This window comes from Saccoglossus kowalevskii, chromosome 19, assembly GCF_978046115.1.
Source record: "Saccoglossus kowalevskii chromosome 19, keSacKowa6.1, whole genome shotgun sequence".
Taxonomy (NCBI): Eukaryota; Metazoa; Hemichordata; class Enteropneusta; family Harrimaniidae; genus Saccoglossus; species Saccoglossus kowalevskii.
In genome coordinates this window covers 18,551,306-18,577,079 of record NC_140659.1, presented here as the reverse complement: position 1 = coordinate 18,577,079, position 25,774 = coordinate 18,551,306, and the positions used below count along the sequence as shown (strand labels likewise).

At 39.2% G+C, this 25,774-nt stretch overlaps 1 protein-coding gene and 1 long non-coding RNA gene across 2 annotated transcripts; both read right to left on the bottom strand.

Annotated features, from left to right (window-relative positions):
* Positions 1-320: 320 nt before the first annotated feature.
* On the bottom strand, positions 321-5,365 carry LOC146730597 (uncharacterized). The gene is made up of 2 exons (XR_014927396.1): positions 5,180-5,365; positions 321-942 (listed from the first exon to the last, which is right to left on the bottom strand). It is a non-coding gene; the product is annotated as an uncharacterized LOC146730597 (long non-coding RNA).
* A 145-nt stretch (positions 5,366-5,510) lies between these two features.
* On the bottom strand, positions 5,511-13,944 carry LOC102805813 (methyltransferase-like protein 27). The gene is made up of 4 exons (XM_006821646.3): positions 13,873-13,944; positions 12,854-12,990; positions 12,074-12,196; positions 5,511-5,755 (listed from the first exon to the last, which is right to left on the bottom strand). The coding sequence occupies exons 2-4, from the start codon at positions 12,971-12,973 to the stop codon at positions 5,609-5,611; spliced, it is 390 nt and encodes a 129-aa protein (XP_006821709.2). The 5' UTR covers positions 12,974-12,990; positions 13,873-13,944; the 3' UTR covers positions 5,511-5,608.
* Between the last annotated feature and the right edge of the window lie 11,830 nt (positions 13,945-25,774).

Below are 25,774 nucleotides of genomic sequence, written 5' to 3'. Positions count from 1 at the left end.
CCGGTGAAAATTCGAGAAAACAATACAAACTCAACTTTGAAGTAATCCCGAACAATCAAATTTATATATGTTACACACGTAGGGCTAATCTTGTTGCACTGTTCAGAGGAGTCTCCACAATCACCCCAAAGTACCGTTTTCTGCGAGTTTTGGGCCTTTGTTTTCACCGCCGCGGGTTGCCAGGCGGTGAAAATGCCCGGATGTCCGCCCCCGAGGATAGTTATAATTGCCAAGCTTTAATTATACGGCAATATTAAATACATAAATAAGAATCGCTTTAGGCAAAAGAAAACAAGAAGTCAATTTAATAATGCACCGACTTATTAAAATTTTATTAAGATTTTATTATAATGATGACAATTTAGTTTAAATAAATACATGGTTATTTAGAAATCCATACACCACGTGAGAAAAATACAGAAAATCCACAATGTGTAATTGTATTTTAATAATGAACGTAACTTAAAATTATAATAAATATGTGCGAGACGCCACAAAAGAACCACCCCTGTCATGCTGGTTTTGCAAGCCGAGACGTGAACGAATAGTGTGATTCTTATTACGTGTAGAAATCCAACCAGCAGAGGGCGTGATTATAACATGTTGGGAAATGCAGGTTATATCACTAGAGGGCGTAATTTCAAGCACGAGTATTACGAGTAAGCAAACGCCACTGGTGACATCGGTACGGACATTCTGATTAGTAAGTATTTGTCTTTCTATCAACTACATTGTGTTAGTCATGTTTCGAAACTTTGATGACTACTATTATTCCAGGAATGGCACTTGGGCTGTACTCGGTAGCGATGTGATATTCTGGGACTGAGTCCACATGCATGTCTGACACCATTTTCCTCACTTTTAAGTCTTGGATTACTTCTTGAAGTTTATCGCACACAATATTCCAGTGCACCTCTCTCATCACTAAAATTATGTATCCATCTGTTAAAAAAACGGATAAAGGTTAACATATAGGTGTCATCTAAGATATCAGCGAATTCGTTTTTTTTTTAGTAAAGATGAAATGGTCAACGAATCATTAGGGGATTAATGTGGATATTATTCATGACCCTGAATCTTAACTCCATTACACATGGAAATTATTGCCAACTTATTCTAAACCAGCACAGATAATGATTGTTACCCGTAATGGTCCAGTACACTGAAAATCTGAGTGTTTTAAAATTTAACATAGTGTATGCCTCACTTTAAAATCGCTGTTTTATAATTAAACATATAGAATGTTTTACTTCACGTTAAAATCACAAATTGTTCACATAACAACACTACTGTTTCATGATAAAATATTTTCACTGTTTACTATGAAAAACATATAAAGTTTATGAGCTAGTCCCCACTTTAAAACACTTAAAGTATCTATAGTATGCATAAAAAGGAAAAGTGCATACGAGTTTTGATTGCACCGTTCGAGAGTGTTTGTGCATATATCTCATTTCTTTAAGGTAGAAGCCTACTCATAAATTAAAAAAACCAGAATCTCAAGTACTGAACCATACTGATTGTCCTACATAATGGTCCAATACATATCTCCAGTACTGACCCATACTGATTGCCCTACATAATGATCCAATACATATCTCCAGTACTGAACCATACTGATTGCCCTCCATAATGGTACAGTACATATCTCCAGTACTGAACCATACTGATTGCCCTCCATAATGGTCCAGTACATATCTCAAGTACTGAACCATACTGATTGCTCTACATAATGGTCCAGTACATATCTCCAGTACTGAACCATACTGATTGCCCTCCATAATGGTCCAGTACATATCTCCAGTACTGAACCATACTGATTGCCCTACATAATGGTCCAATACATATTTCCAGTACTGACCCATACTGATTGCCCTACATAATGATCCAATACATATCTCCAGTACTGAACCATACTGATTGCCCTCCATAATGGTCCAGTACATATCTCCAGTACTGAACCGTACTGATTGCCCTACATAATGGTCCAATACATATCTCCAGTACTGAACCATACTGATTGCCCTACATAATGGTCCAATACATATCTCCAGTACTGAACCATACTGATTGCCCTACATAATGGTCCAATACATATCTCCAGTACTGAACCGTACTGATTGCCCTCCATAATGGTCCAGTACATATCTCAAGTACTGAACCATACTGATTGCCCTACATAATGGTCCAATACATATCTCCAGTACTGAACCATACTGATTGCCCTACATAATGGTCCAGTACATATATCAAGTACTGAACCATACTGATTGCCCAACATAATGGTCCAATACATATCTCAAGTACTGAACCATACTGATTGCCCTCCATATTGGTCCAGTACATATCTCAAGTACTGAACCATACTGATTGCCCTACATAATGGTCCAATACATATATCAAGTACTGAACCATACTGATTGCCCTCCATAATGGTCCAGTACATATCTCAAGTACTGAACCATACTGATTGCCCTCCATAATGGTCCAGTACATATCTCAAGTACTGAACCATACTGATTGCCCTACATAATGGTCCAGTACATATCTCCAGTACTGAACCATACTGATTGCCCTCCATAATGGTCCAGTACATATCTCCAGTACTGAACCATACTGATTGCCCTACATAATGTTCCAGTACATATCTCCAGTACTGAACCATACTGATTGTCCTACATAATGGTCCAATACATATCTCCAATACAAACCCATACTGATTGCCCTCCATAATGATCCAATACATATATCAAGTACTGACCCATACTGATTGCCCTACATAATGGTCCAATACATATCTCCAATACTGACCCATACTGATTGCCCTACATAATGGTCCAGTACATATCTCCAGTACTGAACCATACTGATTGCCCTCCATAATGGTCCAGTACATATCTCCAGTACTGAACCATACTGATTGCCCTACATAATGGTCCAATACATATCTCCAGTACTGAACCATACTGATTGCCCTCCATAATGGTCCAGTACATATCTCCAGTATTGAACCATACTGATTGCCCTCCATAATGGTCCAGTACATATCTCCAGTACTGAACCATAATGATTGCCCTACATAATGGTCCAATACATATATCAAGTACTGACCCATACTGATTGCCCTACATAATGGTCCAATACATATCTCCAGTACTGAACCATACTGATTGTCCTCCATAATGTTCCAGTACATATCTCCAGTACTGAACCATACTGATTGCCCTACATAATGGTCCAATACATATCTCCAGTACTGAACCATACTGATTGCCCTCCATAATGGTCCAGTACATATCTCCAGTACTGAACCATACTGATTGCCCTCCATAATGGTCCAGTACATATCTCCAGTACTGACCCATACTGATTGCCCTACATAATGGTCCAGTACATATCTCCAGTACTGAACCATACTGATTGCCCTACATAATGGTCCAATACATATCTCCAGTACTGAACCATACTGATTGCCCTCCATAATGTTCCAGTACATATCTCCAGTACTGAACCATACTGATTGCCCTACATAATGTTCCAGTACATATCTCCAGTACTGAACCATAATGGTCCAATACATATCTCCAATACTGACCCATACTGATTGCCCTCCATAATGTTCCAGTACATATCTCCAGTACTGAACCATACTGATTGCCCTACATAATGTTCCAGTACATATCTGCAGTACTGAACCATACTGATTGCCCTACATAATGGTCCAATACATATCTCAAGTACTGAACCATACTGATTGCCCTACATAATGTTCCAGTACATATCTCCTGTACTGAACCATACTGATTGCCCTTCATAATGGTCCAGTACATATCTCCAGTACTGAACCATACTGATTGCCCTCCATAATGGTCCAGTACATATCTCAAGTACTGAACCATACTGATTGCCCTACATAATGGTCCAGTACATATCTCCAGTACTGAACCATACTGATTGCCCTACATAATGTTCCAGTACATATCTCCAGTACTGAACCATACTGATTGCCCTACATAATGTTCCAGTACATATCTCCAGTACTGAACCATACTGATTGCCCTACATAATGGTCCAATACATATCTCCAGTACTGAACCATACTGATTGCCCTACATAATGGTCCAATACATATCTCCAGTACTGAACCATACTGATTGCCCTACATAATGTTCCAGTACATATCTCCAGTACTGAACCATACTGATTGCCCTACATAATGGTCCAATACATATATCAAGTACTGAACCATACTGATTGCCTTCCATAATGGTCCAGTACATATCTCCAGTACTGAACCATACTGATTGCCCTCCATAATGGTCCAGTACATATCTCCAGTACTGAACCATACTGATTGCCCTACATAATGTTCCAGTACATATCTCCAGTACTGAACCATACTGATTGCCCTACATAATGTTCCAGTACATATCTCCAGTACTGACCCATACTGATTGCCCTACATAATGTTCCAGTACATATCTCCTGTACTGAACCATACTGATTGCCCTACATAATGTTCCAGTACATATCTCCAGTACTGAACCATACTGATTGCCCTACATAATGGTCCAGTACATATCTCCAGTACTGAACCATACTGATTGCCCTACATAATGTTCCAGTACATATCTCCAGTACTGACCCATACTGATTGCCCTACATAATGTTCCAGTACATATCTCCTGTACTGAACCATACTGATTGCCCTACATAATGTTCCAGTACATATCTCCAGTACTGAACCATACTGATTGCCCTACATAATGTTCCAGTACATATCTCCAGTACTGAACCATACTGATTGCCCTACATAATGGTCCAGTACATATCTCCAGTACTGAACCATACTGATTGCCCTACATAATGGTCCAGTACATATCTCCAGTACTGAACCATACTGATTGCCCTACATAATGTTCCAGTACATATCTCCTGTACTGATCCATACTGATTGCCCTACATAATGTTCCAGTACATATCTCCAGTACTGAACCATACTGATTGCCCTACATAATGTTCCAGTACATATCTCCAGTACTGAACCATACTGATTGCCGTACATAATGGACCAATACATATCTCCAAGACTGAACCATACTGACAATGACCCAGTTTATATCTCCAGGATGTACCATAATAATTATGAATATAGAGAAAAATAAATTAATAAAAATACCTTGTTTGACAATGCGCACACATTCTCGTAGGGCTTCAGGTGGCATATGTCCAGGATTAAAACAACCAGTTGCAGTTACCGCCGAATAATGTCCTAGAACCAAATAACTTGTTTAAGAATGTGTAAAATGAAAGAGTATGTGCAACGAGGGAGTACCCGAAATTGTTTCCATGGACTCAATGTCTTTTTGAATTCCCCACGTGTTAAACCCCACTATGGCGGCCTTTTTAGGACATTGGTCAAAATACAATAGAGTCTCGGTACCAGATTACTTTGGTTACCCCAGAAATTCCTGGGACCATTCATTATTGAAAAGAGAGGAATGGGCCATCAATATTACACAATGCGATATTCTGTTAACAAAATCATTGAAATACATATAAGTAAGTATATATAAGTTGATACGTTCCTGCATTGAATAGAATATAATTATATCGTGCCTTCATCTATGTCCAGTTTGGAGGTACCAATACATTCACAAAATAGTTTCTTGTAGATCCCTTTGTTCTTTGCAATATGCAACGATTCTCTTGAAGGTTCAAGTGCATCTAGATTGGTATATCCATGTTTATGCGACTGTTAGGAAAAAAAGAGTATTACTCGTACTATTGTTGAAGGTATAATGGTATAATATACATGTTATCTATTCTCCGAAGGACATGCCGCCGATGACACACTAGAACAACCAAGACTTCGGGAAAAATGAAATACCCGTAAAAAAACTATAGGCAAGTAGGTCTACAGTGGAAGGAGCATTTTACAAATTCAAATAGAAAATCAAATATAAAACAACGATTAATATACATCATACAACATATACAAATGATTTTTATCATACATGTCAGGTGTTTCCAATTTAGTGAACACAGCCAGCGCAGTAATACCTGTCATCTATCACAGTTAAGAAACATATGATCTACATTACACAAGTTACAATGGAGATCTAAGATCAAATAAACGTGAAAGGAGTGAATGAAGTCTTCTTAAAAAATGTATGGTATATGCCATAACATAGCGGATGAGTTGGGAAATTAATATACTATAAGCTTAGGTTAGTAAAGTATTGTTGAAGTGAAGCATTGATCAAGTCAGAATTAGGATGTGCATGTGTCTTTATACATTACTTCAAAAGATAGAAGTTGGAATTGGATCGAGGGTGCATGGTTTAGATGGTGATTTGACAATTATATTGCAAATCTCTTTAGCATTGGTTGTGTGAATTGTGACACAGGAATAACTGGTATTGATGATAATGTTATGGTTACTGTTTGCAATAATTGTTGAATTCAATGCGGTGTGAATGCGTTTGATTTTGTCGATGAAGTAATAACTGAACAGCAAGATCCAGGTATGGTGACTTGGAGGCAGGTATGTTTTTTCTGATGTGATGCACTAAATAGTGTAGAATAACTGTTGAATAATGCTCGTTGGTCGTCAGAATTTTCTCCCACTAGATTTTTGTAGTAAGCACTTAACTCTTGGATTTGTTGATATGATTTCTAACATTTTTTCACTGAAGATTTGGTGGTAAACTTTGAGTTTGGTATTTCGCCATTTGGTTTCTGGCATTTTTTTGGTTTCTGCCAATATTTTCCTGGCCTCATTAATCTCGGTAGTGTACCATTTAATGGCTGGTCAGAACAAGCAAGCAGAACAGATAAAACTGAGTTATATGATGAGATGCCAGTCTGCAAATCAGATACGCGTCGGTGAAGACCAGATAGAAGTGTGTCTAAATCTGCAGTAAAATCTTCAACTGATATGGATGCAATATGGCGATTTAATAATTGACGCTTATGGTTTTTGGAATGCCAAGTTGGCGAGAACTGGATAGTAGTCTAATAATTGTAGGGGATCAACATTGACAGACTTCATGTCTTCACTAGCATTGGCAAGAGTATTATACAGCGTATGACTTCTGGTGTGGGTTGGATGTTCTACCCATTGTTTAAGATTAACATTTTCAATAATATTCTGAAATTTCTGAGCAGATGAATCATGTGGGTCATCCACATGAAAATTCAAGTATCCTGCAATGTAGAGATGACCTGTATATGCAACGTATTTCTCAAGTGCACAACGGAATTCATGGAACAACTGAAAGACTGTAAATTTATTCTTTACGGTTGGAGGTGGACGATAAATGATGATGATGAGCTTTGAAGGTTACTCTGTGATGGGAAAGTGTAGCTTATGTGGCTTCAAATAATATTACGTTCCATAATGGTTTCCAGGCTATTAAACTTAGAGATGATTTGTGGATAATGGCTACACCTCCACTAGCTGGATATGTACGTGGTGTGTGTTTAAGAGTGTATCCAGATGAAGTGCATTTTGCAATTATGTGTTCATTTCCCACATCTTTCAATCAGGTTTACGATAGTGTCAGTATATCAATATTTTGTTCTCTAAATATATTCTTCAATATTAGATGATTTGTTTCGTACTGATCGAACATTCAATGTGGTGAGTAACAGCTGACACTGACGTTGACATTAATATATTTGGGGACCAATTGTACTTGAATTAGATTGTTCAAATTAACACAATTTGTCATATGAAAATTGGTGCTTACAAGTCTTAGTAGGGGATTTGGATTATAACACGATCTAAATCCAACGTTAAGCCTATAAACGTTCCATTGTTTTTAGTGCCAAACCCCTTTGTTAAGTACAACAACAAATATTTCGTTGGTGTTTGTGAGCTCTTGTGTGATTGGTCAATGCATGGACAGCTCTTCCACTTCCGTGTTTTACTCCCTATCAATTTGGGCCCTGTTTAACCATAGACAGTATAGTAGTATAGTAACACCAATGCCAAACTTAGGCAGGGCTGGAATATTATGATGAGCAAGAAAACAATGACGTCATATTTACTTCCATGCGATGTCACTAATTAATTGAATGAAATTAAAAGTTAGTTTCAGACGGCAGTAATGTTTCCGTACATGTTATATTCAGTCTGTACCCCATTTTCGACAAAATATTTGAATATTTTTTGTTTTCATGGTGCATGAATCTTATTATGTTATTGTTTACCGACTATGCTCGTTTTTTTATTTTCTCTGCCACGCATTTTTTTTTCAAACAGACTTTGAATCCGTATGTTCTCTCGTCTGTCACCATCTTGGCAATAGCTCACACTCTTTCAACCGGAATTCATGTCTAAGTTTGTACCCCGTTTTCGACAAAATACTCGAATATTTTAGTTTTCCTGATGCATGAATCTTCTTATTATGTTATTTTCCACCGACTGTGCTCGGTTTTTGTTGTTCTCTGTCTTGCACCTATTTTGAAATTAACTTTCAATCCGTCCGTTTTCATGTCTGTCGTCATCTTGACTACTTATTCACACTCTTTCAAACGGAATGCATGTGTAAGTTTGTACCCCGTATTCGACAAAATACACGAATATTATTGTTTTCATGATGCATGAATCGTCAAATTTTGTTATTTTCACTGACTACACTTGTTTTTTGTTGTCTGTCTCGCATTTTTTAAATAGACTTTCATTCCGTTTTCCGTTTTTCACGTCTGTCGCCATCTTGACTACACGTCCAGTCTTTCAGCCTGAATGCACGTCTACCTACGTTATACCCTGTTTTTATTATTAATAACTCGAATACTTGTGAATAAATGAGGCACGATTGTCTTTATTATTTTATTTTCACTATTTTCGGGTTTTCGTTAGCGTTTCAAAGGGTTTCTTTTACGTGACGATCACGAAAACGCAAATCTTCGCTATTTTCGATGTTGATGCCCGGGCTCTGAATCACACACACAGAGTTGTTAACATGAATTGCTGTGTCTACTGCGTTTGGATCTTCTTCACTATCATTTCCACCATCATCAAAATCCGAAAAAAAAAACATCGAGCAAATCATCTACACACGGGAACTCGTGATCAGCAACGGCCATTTAGAGTACCGATGGAATACCGTAGGCGACTCTCATCAACGAAATTACGCAGTCCGCTTCATTGATTGTTTAGTTTGATAATTTATAAACATATATTCAGTGTGAGACTGTTGCTTTCAAGTTGTGTTAATACAAAGATGATTTAAACTTGTCCCTTCGGTTACCAACGTATTCAATATACGGAAATAGCATGTGTGTGCGTTTGCGTGAGTGAAAGATGCAGGCGAAATTTCTCGTCAGTTCTATATATTTCGAACGCGCGTGGTCGGCGCCTTTGATTGCGTTTATTTTGTTCTTTCATTCGCGAAATCTATCACTGGCACCGTTTATTTTGTCATGTCTCACAACTGAATGTCCAAGCTGACTTTGTTTTGGTTGTATATAGTTTTGTGGACAAGGGAGGTCATCTTGGTTGCCTAATTAACTAATTAAAATACCTGTCAGGCATCTCTACCTTAACGAGAAATGGAAATAAATATTTAGTTTATGTTAACGGTTAGTTTAAATCAGTTTAACTTTTTTCCAGCCTACCCCGCTACAATAGAATCGCTGGAGTTGCTTGTCCTTCCTACTATATTGTCTATGGTTTAACTCCGGGGTTACGTCCAAACGCCACCCTCTTGACTGGAGATCTGCGTTAGAAAATAAACCTTTGTTGTTGCGGTGTACGCAAGAAGATGAACTACTTATGTTTTTAACATCACTTCACCTATTAACAATTCACCCCTAGACGTGATAATTTCATTCCAATAGTAAAAATCCGTTCTCAAAAATCCAAATAATCACAACCTCACCGAAATTCATTTTCTATTCTTACCCATAAGCCACACCCAGACCATTCATCAAAACGAGTGGTCTGGGGTATACTAGTACTCTGACCCATGCCGAGGACTTCCTGTTTGTAATGCTATATGATAAATCAGATTAACTATCACGTGAAACCAAAGACAATTATCTTTGGTGAAACCATGGAATTATAGTTCCATGGTGAAACCAAATGAAAATCATTCTAAGATAACGTACTTATACCCAATTGATTCTGGAAAAAAATGACATTTGCAATAATAATCGACGAGCAGGTACGGGTAGTAACGTTCGGTTGACGAAATAGACGATACAACAGTACTGATTGGACCTACATGAATGCTACTCTATTTCACATAACCAAATGTTGTTGTTTTTTTGCTGTTGTAAATTATCTTCGGTAATAACTCCGAAAGTGAAGTCTTATATCTTCAGCAGAACGTAGCCGTTAAAACTTGCAAAACGAGTTTGTTTCGATCCATCATCGCTTAAGCAGCATACAATTTATTTATTTTTTGACTCATTTAAAAAATACGAACGGTGTCAATATTTAAAACTGCATTTTGTCTGTCTCTAGCGTGCCTCAGAATGATATAGATCTTGGCCGATCGTATTTTTACAAAGGACCTGAATGTACAGCACTAATTTCACCCAACCTCCTGCTCGCTTCTGCTTTTCGATTATCATTTGTAATCGCTTTTGCAACCGCCTGTTGAATAATTTTCGCTTATTTTTTCGAGCGCGCGAACCCAGAAATATCGCCCGTCTGCATGCTCGCATTTTAAATACATGGCCGTGGCATCAATATGTTCCTGGTGTATCTGCTCTCTGCCCTAAGGAATTAGCATTGCCTGTATCACGTAATTGTCTCGATAATCATGTTGTTGAAACGATATAGCAGCCCTGGATTCAAACGGAACACAGTCCCGCTGTACGTTCGTGAACGAAACAAAGTATGATGGTTTGGAAGTGTCGTTCGAAATTAAATAATGGTTAATACTCATTGAATCCTCAAACTTTAGCACTAAAACAACCATTTCGACAACTCATGTGCCAGTCTTCAGTGTTTGAACAAGCGGTCAGTGTTTATAATAAGCGAGTGAGAAAAATAAAGGGATAAAAACATGGTCGTGTTTCCGGTCGGAAATTATGTGATATGTTATAAAATGTTATAAAAGCGAAATATTGGGCGAAATGAGTATTGATGCCCATTTATAGTTGACATGCGTCACCAAATGGGGACATGGTTAGAGTTGGTAGTACCAGTACTAGCATACGCGGGGAGGGAGTCCAGAGAGGGAACAGCCAGCATCCCTTTTACGGGAAAACGTGAAATCTCGACGGATTTGTTTCGTTCTCACATGTAATATCAGGTTTTGCGGGTTTCTGAGTTCAAAAATGATGACTAAATCAGCTAAAAAGCAAGCGTTTAGAAACATACCTATGCAGAAGTTGGTTTGCCAGTACTTAATCCATTTTTAACACCTAGACTACTCTATTGACATTGGTTGTTTATTTCATGGATTTGGCACTTGAGGTAGCTGATAAGCCGTGTCGAAAACGTGCACAAAACGACCATTCTGTGCACGTTTTCGACACGGATTAAAAACCAGTTGTAAGCACAAATTTTCATATGGTGCTTACAGATGACTTTGGTTTGAAAGCAGTTTTTAATGACTATGATTGGTTTACCTTTGTTGATGTCAGTTCGAGTGCCTCTGTGTGTACTAGTAGCTGGTTCAGTGATTTTACTGATTTCCACACAGAAATTGCATGTCTTGTAAAAAGTGTTAGTGAATAGGCGAAGTACAGGTGTGCTGTACTGCATTGTTCATTGGTGAATGGGAAATTAGCTCATAAATAAATTAAGTTATCTAAGCACTTAACTGAACAATAGTTATGAATAACATACTGGTAGAAACAATTAAATATTAATATAAATTCTTTGATCAAACATTCTGCAAAATTCACAAAAATATCATTTAATATTCAAGATGATATACATCAAGTAACCATTACACTCTTATAACCTCGTTAAAAGTACTATTATTTACGTTATCAAACAGGGTCAATGTAAATTACACTCAAATAAACCTAAATAATCACAAACCCTGCAACTCTAATAGAACCCTACCTGTAAACAAGACAAAAATAAATGACGAAAATGTCTCACCTCATCGCCAACTAATCCGGTTCCTGCCCCGACATCTAATATTCTATCGTTTTTGTTCTTCACTAGTTTCGACACCAAATTCGCTGTTAACTGCGGCCCTCTGTATCCTAACAGAAATGTGTCCTAGACATAAATAATAAACATTACTTACTTAGTTAGTATGAATAAAACGCTACACATAAATACAAAGAGCTGCATCTTCTCACAATATTAGGTGTCAAGTAATATTACACTAAAAACCACGATACAAACTTTCCATTTTTGACATTGTGAAATTCTTTCGTTTTTATGAAGGAAAATATAATAGTTATTAAAGTTATTACACGATTTTGTGAACACGCTACATATAAATTCATTCAGCTGCTTTTAGTTATAAATCAGGAAAAATGAAATGCAGAAATATCGTGAATAAAAGAAATTATTATTATTCTTTAATGTCCCTAAATAGTCGTAATTGTTAAAAGTATTATTGGTGTGCATATATAATACAATTCGCTATGAAATATTCTTAATATATTTCTGAACTCACTTTCAAAAAAATAATATATATTTCAGCACTATTTTCTAAACTTGACTCTTTGTTTCGGCTACTTGAGTTTATTGTTTCTTTCAGTGCTAAAGGAATGTCCTAATAGCGTATGTTTGTGATGCTGTCGTATCAACAAAAGTACCAGGATGTGTGACCTATAGGGGTCATGAATGTGATGATGTTTTTACTAACGACTCTTGCCTTGTCATTCATCACAATGTAATTTTAAAAATCGTTAAAAGTTACTGTACTTGTTCATAATAGTTTGCCCATTGATCATAGACACCAAGAACGTCATCTTTCCCGTGACCTGGTTCCTGGAGCATTTTCATCATATCGTTAAAATCGCTTCGAATAATCTTCCTTTCCATTTTATTCAATGTAATCCCTGCCAAAGTAAAAAGTAAACGATACTTAATAAGCAATGTCAATTTAGATTACTAAACAATTTCAAATTAAAACCTAATTATTATTTCGCTAAGGTCTATATATTGTGCTCATAGATCATTGCAGTATTACACCAAGACATATTGTATAATAAATGACAAAGAAAAATGAACATACATGAGTACACACAGTTATGGATTAAAGCAGGGGAGTCGTCACCTGCGCATGCGTCAGATTGCCATAGCGTGTGCTTGTTTACAAACTAGCGTCTACCCATGAGCCTTTGCGTTTTTTAGCGTGTGTTGATATCATCGCTTGGGACTCAATTCCCGTGCGTGCGCAAGCGACGACCCTCCCGCTTTAATACATATGAAGCGATATAAACCGATCAAGTGATATATATAAAAAGGTATACACATGTCCAGATGTAGTCTATCAAGCTATACCCAACATATAGTCGCGTTCGCATATCAAGATATACACTAATTAGTCGAAAGGTATATAAATATATAAGTTTGGTAGCAGTCGGCTGAATATTATTAGAGTTAGCGTTATCGCGCCTACAAAAAGTTTACGACGACGACGACGACGCCAGACATTTTGCCACTACTAATACTATGACATTCCTTTCACTTCGTTACGGCAAACCAGTATAATAATAACAATGTAGATCTAAATACGTAGTCTTAAGTACAAAGAAGTACTCTTTCTTCTGTTGCCTGGCGTTAAAACACAGCATTGTCTGAATAAATTGTTTTCTCCATATACCCTGGTGCAGACCAGTGCCGTAGTCCACGCCAAGTTCTGATTCCTCGTCTCAATAAACTGTCAGCTAGAGGGAGACAGATCAATCACAATAACAACACGAATGTTCCGTACTCACAAAACCAGCACACGACTAGTAGTGTCCCTCAGTAACGTGTTGGTTGACCTACTATGACACGATGACTTTTGCCTGGCAAGGATATATCCAATAAACTATTCATTATTCATGAGGTCATGAAGTAACTCGTTGTAATAAAAATGGCACTTCACGTCTTCTTCGAGTATCGTGTTCTTCAGATAAGTGAAGGATAGAAACCCGGCGGCAAAATTAATATGGAGGAGGAATCGATATGTTTATTTCTCGTTTGGGTTGTTATGCTATTTAGAACTCAAATTTGAGGACAGAATGTCTAAGATTTGTTCAAGTAGTTGTAAATTTTCAAGGCTACGGCATGGCTCATTGAACAAATAATTAAAAAGGCGACATTTCTGTAACACGATTCAAGAATGTTAATACGTATACACGTTAAACACTGGCATACAGCGGTAATGCCGATATTTATTGAATTACGATAATTACAATTATGCTACCGGAGTGTACCTCGTTTACACGCCAGTATTTATTGGAACCCAACGGCTCGAATCGGCTTGACGCATGAAAAATCGCGTTCGACTTCAATAAAATCTATGGGTAGCGGTTTGTTAGAACAAGCTAGGCCCTGACAGGGACTGAGTGTGTAAACGCATCCTGACGAAATGCACTCTATAACATTCTCCAAATTACGTTTCATTCAAATAATGGCAACCTAGAATTCGATATCGTTTGTAATTTCCATGCGAAATTGTAGATGAATGAATTGCATCCCCGCGACCGCGGAAATAAGTGTTGTTCGTCAGTGGCAATTGGCACAAATCGTTTGCTGCATTCTTATTTGTTTTTTCGGTGTTTACCTGTTTCTCAAGAAATGCAGATCCTGTCATATCAAATGATGTGATACGTATCAAATTCCATGATACACATCACACGATAAAATAAGTATCACATTCCATGATATATATCAAATGATATAATACGTATCACATTCTATGATACATATCAAATGATATAATACGTATCACATTCTATAATATATATCAAATGATATAATACGTATCACATTCTATGATATATATCAAATGATATAACACGTATCACATTATATGATACATATCAAATGATATAAGGCGTATCACATTCTATGATAAATATCAAATGATATAATACGTATCACATTCTATGATATATATCAAATGATATAATACGTATCACATTCTATGATATATATCAAATGATATAATACGTATCACATTCTATGATACATATCAAATGATATAATACGTATCACACTCTATGATATATATATCAAATGATATAATACGTATCACATTCTATGATATATATCAAATGATATAATACGTATCACATTCTATGATATATATCAAATGATATAAAATGTATCACATTCTATGATATATATCAAATGATATAATACGTATCACATTATATGATATATATCAAATGATATAATACGTATCACATTATATGTTAAATATAAAATGATATAATATGTATCACATTCTATGATACATATAAAGTGATATAATACGTATCACATTCTATGATACATATCAAATGATATAGTACGTATCACATTCTATGTCAAGGTAGGGGAGTAGCAGTGAGGGGTCGCATTTTTCCTGTGTCAGCGCCAGTAGGGCGACGCCAGATGTTGGGTAGGGGTCGTGGCGTCTTGCCATTGGATTTTGGTCGGGACTCCCTTCCCAGTGGCCGTGGTGAGCACCGACATGCTGGAGGTCCTATGGAGAATCGTACTGTGAGACATAACAATGAAAGCATATACCGACAGCAAGGTGGTGTACCTGTAGGATTAAGTGATCAAGGTGAGTGTGGACAGAACGTTGATTTGGAATTTAGTTCCCCTGAAGGACGTTCCCGCTCAGGTATGTTACACACACTGCGCGTGCCTACATATCTGTCAGCGCGACCTAAACTGTCCACATTTTTGGGAGACATTTCGCGGGCTAAATCGGATGCCGACTTTGAAACATGGTCGCAGGAAGTGCTTGCATACAGTGATTCTGGAATAGAACCGCCGTCGGTCGTTATCCAGACTGTTAGATCTATGTTGAGGGGCACTGCAAATAAACTCGTGATAAGAATGAGGCCAAACGCTTCAGTTGTTGATATATTAGAGATGTTAAGAATCCGCTTCGGAGAAGTGGAATTTGGTCGCGTTTTGCTCAACAGATTTTTCGCTGACAGTGTGCAGCGAGAAAACGAGACTGTTGGCGATTTTGCCACGCGTATTGAGCTAGCATTAGAAGCTGTAAGACGTCGTGGTGGTATACGATCAGAGGAAATGGACGAGCTTCTAGCCAATCGTTTGTGGGATGGATTGAACGATGATAGAGTACGTGAAATAGTGCGCCACCAGCGTTGGGATAGCATGCCGTTCGATCAGCAGCTGTCAGTCGTGCGCAATGCGGAGCAGGAAGTCCATGATCGGGCTGCCCGCAGGGACAAATTCAGGGTTAACTCAGAGACAAAGAAGACACCAGCTGCACGTGCTCATGTGACTGTAGTGTCTGATCAGGAGAGTAATTGTAATGAGGCGTTGGCTGCACCGGTACATGTGCAGAAGCAATGGACACCAGGCAATAACGCAGACAATGAAGCTCCAGCTAGATTCTGTTGCTGATCGCATGGACAGACTAGAGTCTAGACTCGACAAGTCTGAGAAGGCTCCCGTGCAGCCGAGTGCAACACCAGCTCCCTCAGCATCCTTGGCTACTGGTAAGCCTCGTGGATGTTTCAATTGTGGTGATGAAGGGCATAGGTTTCGTAGGTGTCCACTGCGACGTGAATGAGACACTAGTAGAATGATCTGTTATCGGTGTGACAAACCAGGACACCCGGCCAGGGAATGTCCAGACAGAAAGAAGGTCAATCAAGACATGACTGGAAAGTGTAATCAGGACACACAGTCGCAGCGGCATGTTTGGTACACTCGTAAATCTGGGAGAACGAATCAGTCATCTCCGAGAAAAGGTGATGGTAACCATGGTAACCACGTTCTCATGATGCAGTCACCTGTGCTGGACAGAGTGGTAGGATCAGCATGCGAGGCTACTGTGATGGTGAATGGAATTAAAGCAAGATGTCTATTTGATACAGGATCTCAGATAACTACAGTCAGTGAATGGTACTATAGAGAGCACCTGAGTGAGATTCCTATTGAACCCCTTGAGGAGGACCTCTCAGTTCGTGGAGCAGGTGGCCAAGTTGTTCCGTTTTTGGGGTACATGGTAGTCAGCATCACATTGCCTGCTGATCTATTTGGTGAGAAGGAAGAGTATGATGTGCATGTATTGGTTGTCCCTGATACACGCTATAGTTCTGTGGTGCCAGTCACAATTGGCACAAACCTACTGGACATGTCTGCAAATGTGAAGCAGAGCTTGTTGACCAGAAAATGTGTGCAGAGCAACCGCATGTCTGCAACTGGTAGACGTGTGATTAAGCATTTGAGTGACCGCCATAAGTTTATTGGTAGTACTGGTCACTTGGGCAAGGTCAAGGCAGCAATTGACAGACCTCTTGCCATCCGACCAGAGCAGGATGCCATCATTATGGGTGACTTGCCAAAGGGCCCTGATGGTGACAAGTATGTGGTTATGGTGGAGCCGATAATCAATATGAGAATGCAAGTGACTGCTGTGCCATCAGTCACGGTGTTGGAGTGTAATGCGTCTAATTCCAGGCTGCCAGTTCATGTGTGCAGAGTGCTACAATGGTCAAAGAAGAGACTGAGAGAGGTGAGCACAATGACAGAGATCCAAGTGTTGTCATCAAGGGTGTGAAGTTCAATCTTTTGGAATCTCCCATTGGTGGATCACAGATCAAAATGGTGCATCGTTTCTTTCAGCGTAACATTGATACCTTCTCCTTGCATGATGGTGACCTTGGGCATTGCGACCTTGTGCAGCATCGCATAAAACTTAATGATGAAACACCAAGCCGTGAGCATCACTGCAGAGTACCTCCTGCCAAATATGCAGAGTTACGAGAGATCATCAAGGGCATATTGGATAGTGGTGTGATACGTGAGTCTGACAGCCCATGGGCTGCACCAGTGGTCATGGTCACAAAGCGCGATGGAACCACAAGGCTGTGTATTGATTACAGACGACTGAATGCCAAGACCGTCCGTGATGCTTATGCCATTCCTCGCATCGAGGAGAGTCTGGAGGCCTTGAAGGATGCAGAGTGGTTTAGCACAATTGACCTTAAGTGTGGCTATTGGCAAGTGGCCATGAGTGAACAGGATGTTTCGAAAACAGCATTTGTAACGCCTGTCGGCCATTTTGAGTGTCTCCGTCTCCCAATGGGGCTTTGCAACAGTGCAAGCTCATTTCAAAGAGCCATGGAGAAGTGCCTGGGCGAATTAGTCAACCAGTCATGTATTGTTTACCAGGATGATGTGATCGTGTACTCCAAGACATTCAGTGACCATATCAGACACCTGGGTGAGGTGTTGAGGCGACTAAAGAGTGCAGACTTGAAGGTTAAAGCCAAGAAGTGTGAATTTTTCCGCCAGAAAGTTCACTGTTTGGGTCATATCGTGTCAAAGGAAGGAGTTCGCACAGACCCAGTGAAGACTGAGGCGCTGCGTAACTGGCCCATACCTCGCAATGGGAGGGAGGTGAAGACATTCCTGGGGATGACAAGCTATTATCGTCGTTATGTGGAAGGGTTCTCGAAAATTGCGAAGCCGCTGAATGATCTTACCGTGGGATTGTATCAACATGCTCATGGCAAGAAGAGAAAATGACAGAACCCTCCTGAGTTTGCATGGACACAGAAGTGCCAACATGCTTTCGACTTACTGATTGAGAAGCTGACAAACCCACCAGTGTTGGCCTACCCGGATTATGACCTTGAGTTTTAATTGCATACTGATGCAAGCCTTATTGGACTTGGGGCTGCCCTTTATCAAGACCAAGGCAATGGTAACCGAGTGGTGGCATATGCAAGTAGAGGCTTGTCTAAGAGCGAGAGAAATTATCCTGCCTTCAAGCTTGAGTTCCTCGCATTGAAGTGGGCAATTGTTGACAAGTTCGGAGATATGCTACTGGGCAGAAAATTCAAAGTGGTTACTGACTGCAACCCATTACGGTATGTGATCAGCACACCGAAATTGGACGCAACGGGACATAGATGGCTATCAAAGCTAGCTGACTATGATTTCAGTATAGAGTATAGGCCAGGAAAGCAAAACGGGGATGCAGATGCTCTTTCTCGTAAGCCTGTCCAGGGATATAGCACAGATAGTGTTGGTTCGCCTCAATGGTTGAAATGGTTGTGGGTCAAGATGGACAAGCCAGTGGTGCAGGCACTGTGCCAGTACCACTTGGCACCTTTGGTTCCTGGACTGGAGATGGTGGGTGCGATGGCGAGCACAGCCCTTATTCCTGATGTGCGTTCAGTGGCACCAACGTCATTGACATCTGTATCACGAGAGGATTGGAGACGCTTGCAACAGGAGGATTCGACTGTTGGGAAAGTGTTTGGCTACTTTGAGAGAGGCAGTTTACCTGACAAGGCAGAACGTAAAACACTGCCAGCAGAGGTGAAGGTTGCTTTAAGGGAATGGAAAAAGTTTCAGTTATGCCGTGGAGTCCTGTACCATCAGTGCGAGGATAACAATGGTGAGAGGGTGTTGCAGCTGTTCCTCCCCAAGAAATTCAGCCATGGAGGCCTTGCACGATGATGTCGGCCATCTTGGACAGGATAGAAGCTTGGACTTGATGAGATCACGCTTCTATTGGCCTGGCATGACTGAGATGGTGGTTGAGTGGATTAAATCATGTGAACCTTGTACACGCAGAAAGATGACAGTTGAAGGTAGAGCCCCAGTTCCATTGGTGAGTATCAAGACGACAAGACCTCTGGAATTGGTCTGCATGGACTACTTGTCTATTGAACCATCAAAGGGAGGATGTAGGGATGTACTTGTGATAACAGACCATTTCACAAAGTACGCCATAGCTGTTCCTACTCGTAACCAGACTGCTAAAGTGACTGCGGATGCATTGATGGAGCAGTTTGTGCGGCACATTGGTTTCCCTGAGCGCCTACATTCTGATCAGGGCCGAAACTTCGAGAGTGCTTTGATCAGGCACCTGTGTGATGCCATGGGAGTTGTGAAATCTCGGAGCACCCCATACCATGCCCAGGGCTGTGGGATCACGGAGCGATTTAATCAGACGTTACTTGGTATGTTGGGAACGCTGTCCAACTCTGACAAGCAGAACTGGAAACAGCATGTTAGTGCAGTGACTCATGCGTATAATTGCACGAAGCATGATGTGACTGGTTACACCCCGTATTTCCTCATGCATGGGCACCATCCTCGTTTGCCTGTGGACATATACTTGGGCTTGGTCACTGAGGATGAACAGGCAGAAGACATGGATGAGTATGTGAGAAACTGGCAGCGCAGTCTTGATGAGGCTTACCGAATTGTATCGCTTCGCATGGACAAAAAGAGCCTCATCAGCAAGTCATACTAAGATAGGAAGGCCAGGCAGTCTGAACTCTTGCCTGGAGACCGTGTATTAGTGCGCACTGTCAAGGTGCGTGGCAAGCACAAGCTCGATGACCAATGGGAGAAGGATCCATATGTCATTGTCAGGCAGGATGATCGTGGTATACCAGTTTATGTAGTTAAGCCTGAGAGGGGTGGTAAGGTACGGAACCTGCATCGTAACTTGTTGTTACCGTTTCATGCACTGCCAAGGCCCAGAGAAGTACGCCCAATGAGAAGAGAACTGGTCAAACCAGTCAAAAGAGTGAGGAAGCCAAGGACCAGAGCGTTGCAACGAACTACACAGGCATTATCGGAAGCTGACTGTGACACTGAAGGCACAGATACAGACTCTGACCGTGGGTACATTGTTACTTACCCGCATGAGCAATGTGCTGAGAAGCGTCTACCTAGTGATGTTGCTGCTCATGCAACCCCTGAACCAATGTCGGTGGGGAGTGATGGTCCTGAGTTAAGAACCAGTGAGGAGGGCCCAGAACTGCTATTGCATGTAGACCCTGATGTCACTGTATCCCCAGAGGTGGAAATGGATCACGAGTTGGAGGCGAATGCAGAAGTGGTGCCAGATGACACAGAAGCTGTCATAGAGACGGCAGCAGAGCCTGGTGAAGGAGCGATTGTCGCGTCTGAGACTGATTGTGTTGTCAAAGCAACCAGGTCAGACTCTGATGGTCGCCACTACCCTTTGAGAGACAGAAAGCCTTGTTTGCGATATGGATTTGACTGTTCGCACACTCTAGTTAGATCCGGCATCAATCCTGGTGCGCCAGCTGTTGTGCCTGTTAGATGGAACAAGGCGATCATTGGAGCAGGAGGTGATTGTTCACAATCCTGCTATTAGACGTTTGTGTTACCTTTCTTCGTCGGTTACCTGTACACCCATTGTAGTCTGTGTTGCGGTGTGAGGAATTGTACTCCTCTTCTGAGGGTGGGAGTTGAGCACCTTTGCGAACGTACTGTTTAAAGTGAGCTTCGTCACTGCCCTGGTTGGGTCGCTACCACCCAGGGTCCCTTTTCCTTGTACTCTGTTCTATGTCTGCTGTGCATAGAGGATTGAGCCGTTCCTTCCTGTGGTGTAGCACAGAACACGAGTATTGTAGACTTTTGGGGTGTTGAGGTTAATTGACAGGTAGGTTGTTGGAGTTTAGTGTCATGTGGACGATAAGCATCTGTTGTGCAAGGAGTCGAGATGGTGGACTGTCATTGAGAGATGAGATATCTGTAGGATGGAGTATTGTTTGCCTGACTTTGTGTGAGTGTGTGTGCTGTATACACTTTTATTTGTGTAGTGTCCTCTTCTTCCGTAGTTCTCTACTACATGATAGGGAGAGGGCGCTTTTTTGTCTATTTACCCTTGTGAATTATCCTGGGTCCTGCCCCTGTATTGCATGTTTTGTTATCTCTGCTTTAGGAATCTACAACTGCAGTAGGGGATGGAAGACTTTGTTTGATCAGCATGTGCCACACTAGCAAGAAGTGTCTGTAGAGAAGCAACTGGAGTTGAGCACAGTCTTTGAATCAGGAGTGCATGAACAATCATATGAGAAGACCTATTGGAAGGTTATTGGCAGATGTGATAGTTGATTGATTACTGGTCACTTGGAAGGCAGGACAGTGGTCTTGGCTGTTGTCTTGCATTCCGGGGACGTGAATGCGTTTGGGGCCGGGGTGTGTCACACGTAGTATTAGCGTTGACTAGGTAACCAAGTGTACAATTATGCAGTATTTAAGTGATTTACGAAGTGCTGTTTTATTACCGGTTTATTAACTGAGTGTGGATCACTTTTTGGGTTAGTATTTATGTGGAAACTGGTTGCCATGGTGTTTGCCCGATGCCATGGTATGTGGCTTATTTTAGACTGTTAGAATTTACCGTGTACAGGAGCGAGACACGGGTTGGGGATGTCTTTCCTAAATTTGGAGTTTTTTATGCTAATTGAGAGTGACCGACCTTTGACGTAGAGTGGCGAGTTGTCGGATTGGTTGAAGGAACGCGCTAAGGAAGGGGACAGGAAAATGGCCGGACAATCTGAACTTGGTTACAGTGAGCGGAGTGAAGATTCATCTAAATCAGGTGAATAACTGCATTGATTCCTGACTGAACACTTGTGGCAGAGAAGGGGAATCAGCCGAGTCGTCGCTGGAGTCAGCTGTGAGACTGAGGGAGTCTTGGATCCTGTGAAACCATGAATGAAAGATGTTGCGCTCCCAGAAACCACGAGGCTGACGCTGTAACCCCGATTGCCTGCTGTTGTGTGGTGAACTTGGGACATCGACGAGTGATCAAGACGGTGTGGGATTTGCTGGTAAGCGAGCAAGTCGAGAGAAGACTCTGAGGTAAACCGTCTGGTTCATGTGTGATAGGCCGACTTCGCCATAACCGAGTATTACATTTATCACGATAATAAACTGTAGTGATACTCAGGTCGACGACGAGTTGGATGTAATGTAGTGACCGTTTATTAGCGAGCTCGAAATCACTCTCTCCCTGGGTTATTTCCCCCATCGCTCCTGTTTCGGTTTCCCTGGGTTATTTATTGTTTCAATGTTGTTGTGCTGAGATATTGTCCGTGTCGGATCTTGAGTGCAAGCATTACATTTTGGATTTGTGGTTTGTTTGCCGCCAAAATTGTATTCGCCAGCGCGCGAATTTTGGACACTTGCTCAAGTTGAACGGAAAGTATGTCAACAACATGGTTGCTGGTTTCCACTGATTTAGTTTAATGTGTATGAGCTTTCACATTTATTGACCTTTGTTGAACTTGTGACTTGTTATTTTTCTGTGCGAGTTTTGTGGCATGTGTTATTGCGAATAGTAAATATTGTGACGTCATTAAGACTATTGCCATATAAGGAGTTGCACGCACTTGGTAGCTGATCGAGACTGTACTGGTGCAGAGCATGGTACTGGCTGATAGTTTGTACTGTGACATTTGTAAAGAGACATTTGATTACTTGTTTTCACTGAACTGTATAGATACTTTTTTGTGCATTGAGTGCTGTTTCAGCCACAACTGTGTAGTAGTAGCTGTGATTTATGATTAATGTTGCTGCTGATGTATTGCAGTTTACTGATCTTGTATTGCATGACTGCCAGTTGTTTGATAACATACCGCTTGTTGTTTGGAATTATTAAGGTCTCATTATTTGTGCTAGCGTGTTTGTGGGTACGGTTAGAGATGGTTTGACACAATACTTATCCATTGCCCTTGATTTGGATTGAGAGGACCGTTCTCAGGGGACTGTGTGTGCTGGCCCCTTTTATACAGTGAGGAAAAATGTATGCTCCCCCTTCGTCCACTTCGGATCCGAAATATTGGTCCGATAGCCTGTTTGTGTTTGGTTGCTTGGCGACAAGTGGATGAGGGAGGGACATATGATATATATCAAATGATATAATATGTATCACATTCTATGATACATATCAAATGATATAATACGTATCACATTCTATGATACATATCAAATGATATAATACGTATCACATTATATGATACATATAAAGTGATGTAATAAGTATCACATTCTATGATACATATCAAATGATATAACACGTATCACATTATATGATACATATCAAATGATATAAGGCGTATCACATTCTATGATAAATATTAAATGTTATAAGGCGTATCACATTCTATGATAAATATCAAATGATATAATACGTATCACATTCTATGATACAAATAAAGTGATATAATACGTATCACATAATATAATATATATCAAATGATATAATACGTATCACATAATATAATATATATCAAATGATATAATACGTATCACATTCTATGATACAAATAAAGTGATATAATACGTATCACATTCTATGATATATATCAAATGATATAATACGTATCACATTCTATGATACATATCAAATGATATAATATGTATCACATTCTATGATACATATCAAATGATATAATACGTATCACATTATATGATACATATAAAGTGATGTAATACGTATCACATTCTATGATACATATCAAATGATATAATACGTATCACATTATATGATACATATCAAATGATATAAGGCGTATCACATTCTATGATATATATCAAATGATATAAGGCGTATCACATTATATGATAAATATCAAATTATATAATACGTATCACATTATATGATATATATCAAATGATATAATACGTATCACATTATATGATATATATCACATGATATAATACGTATCATGTTCTATGATATATATCAAATGATATAATACGTATCACATTCTATGATTCAAATAAAGTGATATAATACGTATCACATTCTATGATATATATCAAATGATATAATACGTATCACATTCTATGATATATATCAAATGATATAATATGTATCACATTCTATGATATATATCAAATGATATAAGGCGTATTACATTATATGATACATATCAAATGATATAATACGTATCACATTTTATGATATATATCAAATGATATAATACGTATCACATTCTATAATACATATCAAATGATATAATACGTATCACATTCTATGATATATATCAAATGATATAATATGTATCACATTCTATGATATATATCAAATGATATAATATGTATCACATTCTATGATACATATCAAATGATATAATATGTATCGCATTATATGATAATATCAAATGATATAATACGTATCACATTCTATGATATATATCAAATGATATAATATGTATCACATTCTATGATATATATCAAATGATATAATATGTATCACATTCTATGATACATATCAAATGATATAATACGTATCACATTCTATGATAAATATCAAATGATATAATACGTATCACATTCTATGATACATATTAAATGATATAATATGTATCACATTCTATGATAAATATCAAATGATATAATATGTATCACATTGTATGATACATATCAAATGATATAATATGTATCACATTCTATGATACATATCAAATGATATAATACGTATCACATTCTATATTACATATCAAATGATGATGATTTCTATTTCCCAACAGCTGTATATATATTCATAAAATACCCAAACCGTAAAAGGCGGCTAGATCGAGTTGATACACAATTTAAAAGAGAAACTCTTTACGTTATTTTCAATAACCAAAAAGTTTACATACGTTTCACCATTACAGACACTCACCTCAGAGTTGTTCTAATTAGAATAACTCATACTACGGCAACTATACAGTTACAATAAACCTTGGAAAATGTCGGTGGACTGTTTTGCAAACTGTTTATCAAATACAATGATGATAGCTGTACGGCCCATGTAATTAATTTTAAACATAGATAATCATTATCGTATCGTTATAACACTAACATAAAACAATAAGTCTATAGTTC

Bases quoted from the DNA above. Each gene is read 5' to 3' on its own strand.
- LOC102805813 (XM_006821646.3), bottom strand. From the start codon at position 12,973: ATGGAAAGGAAGATTATTCGAAGCGATTTTAACGATATGATGAAAATG. The intron at 12,197-12,853 runs GTACAGTAACTT...ATTTATGTCTAG, and splicing joins GGGCAAACTATTATGAACAA to GACACATTTCTGTTAGGATA. The intron at 5,756-12,073 runs GTGAGACATTTT...TTTTCCTAACAG, and splicing joins CCGGATTAGTTGGCGATGAG to TCGCATAAACATGGATATAC.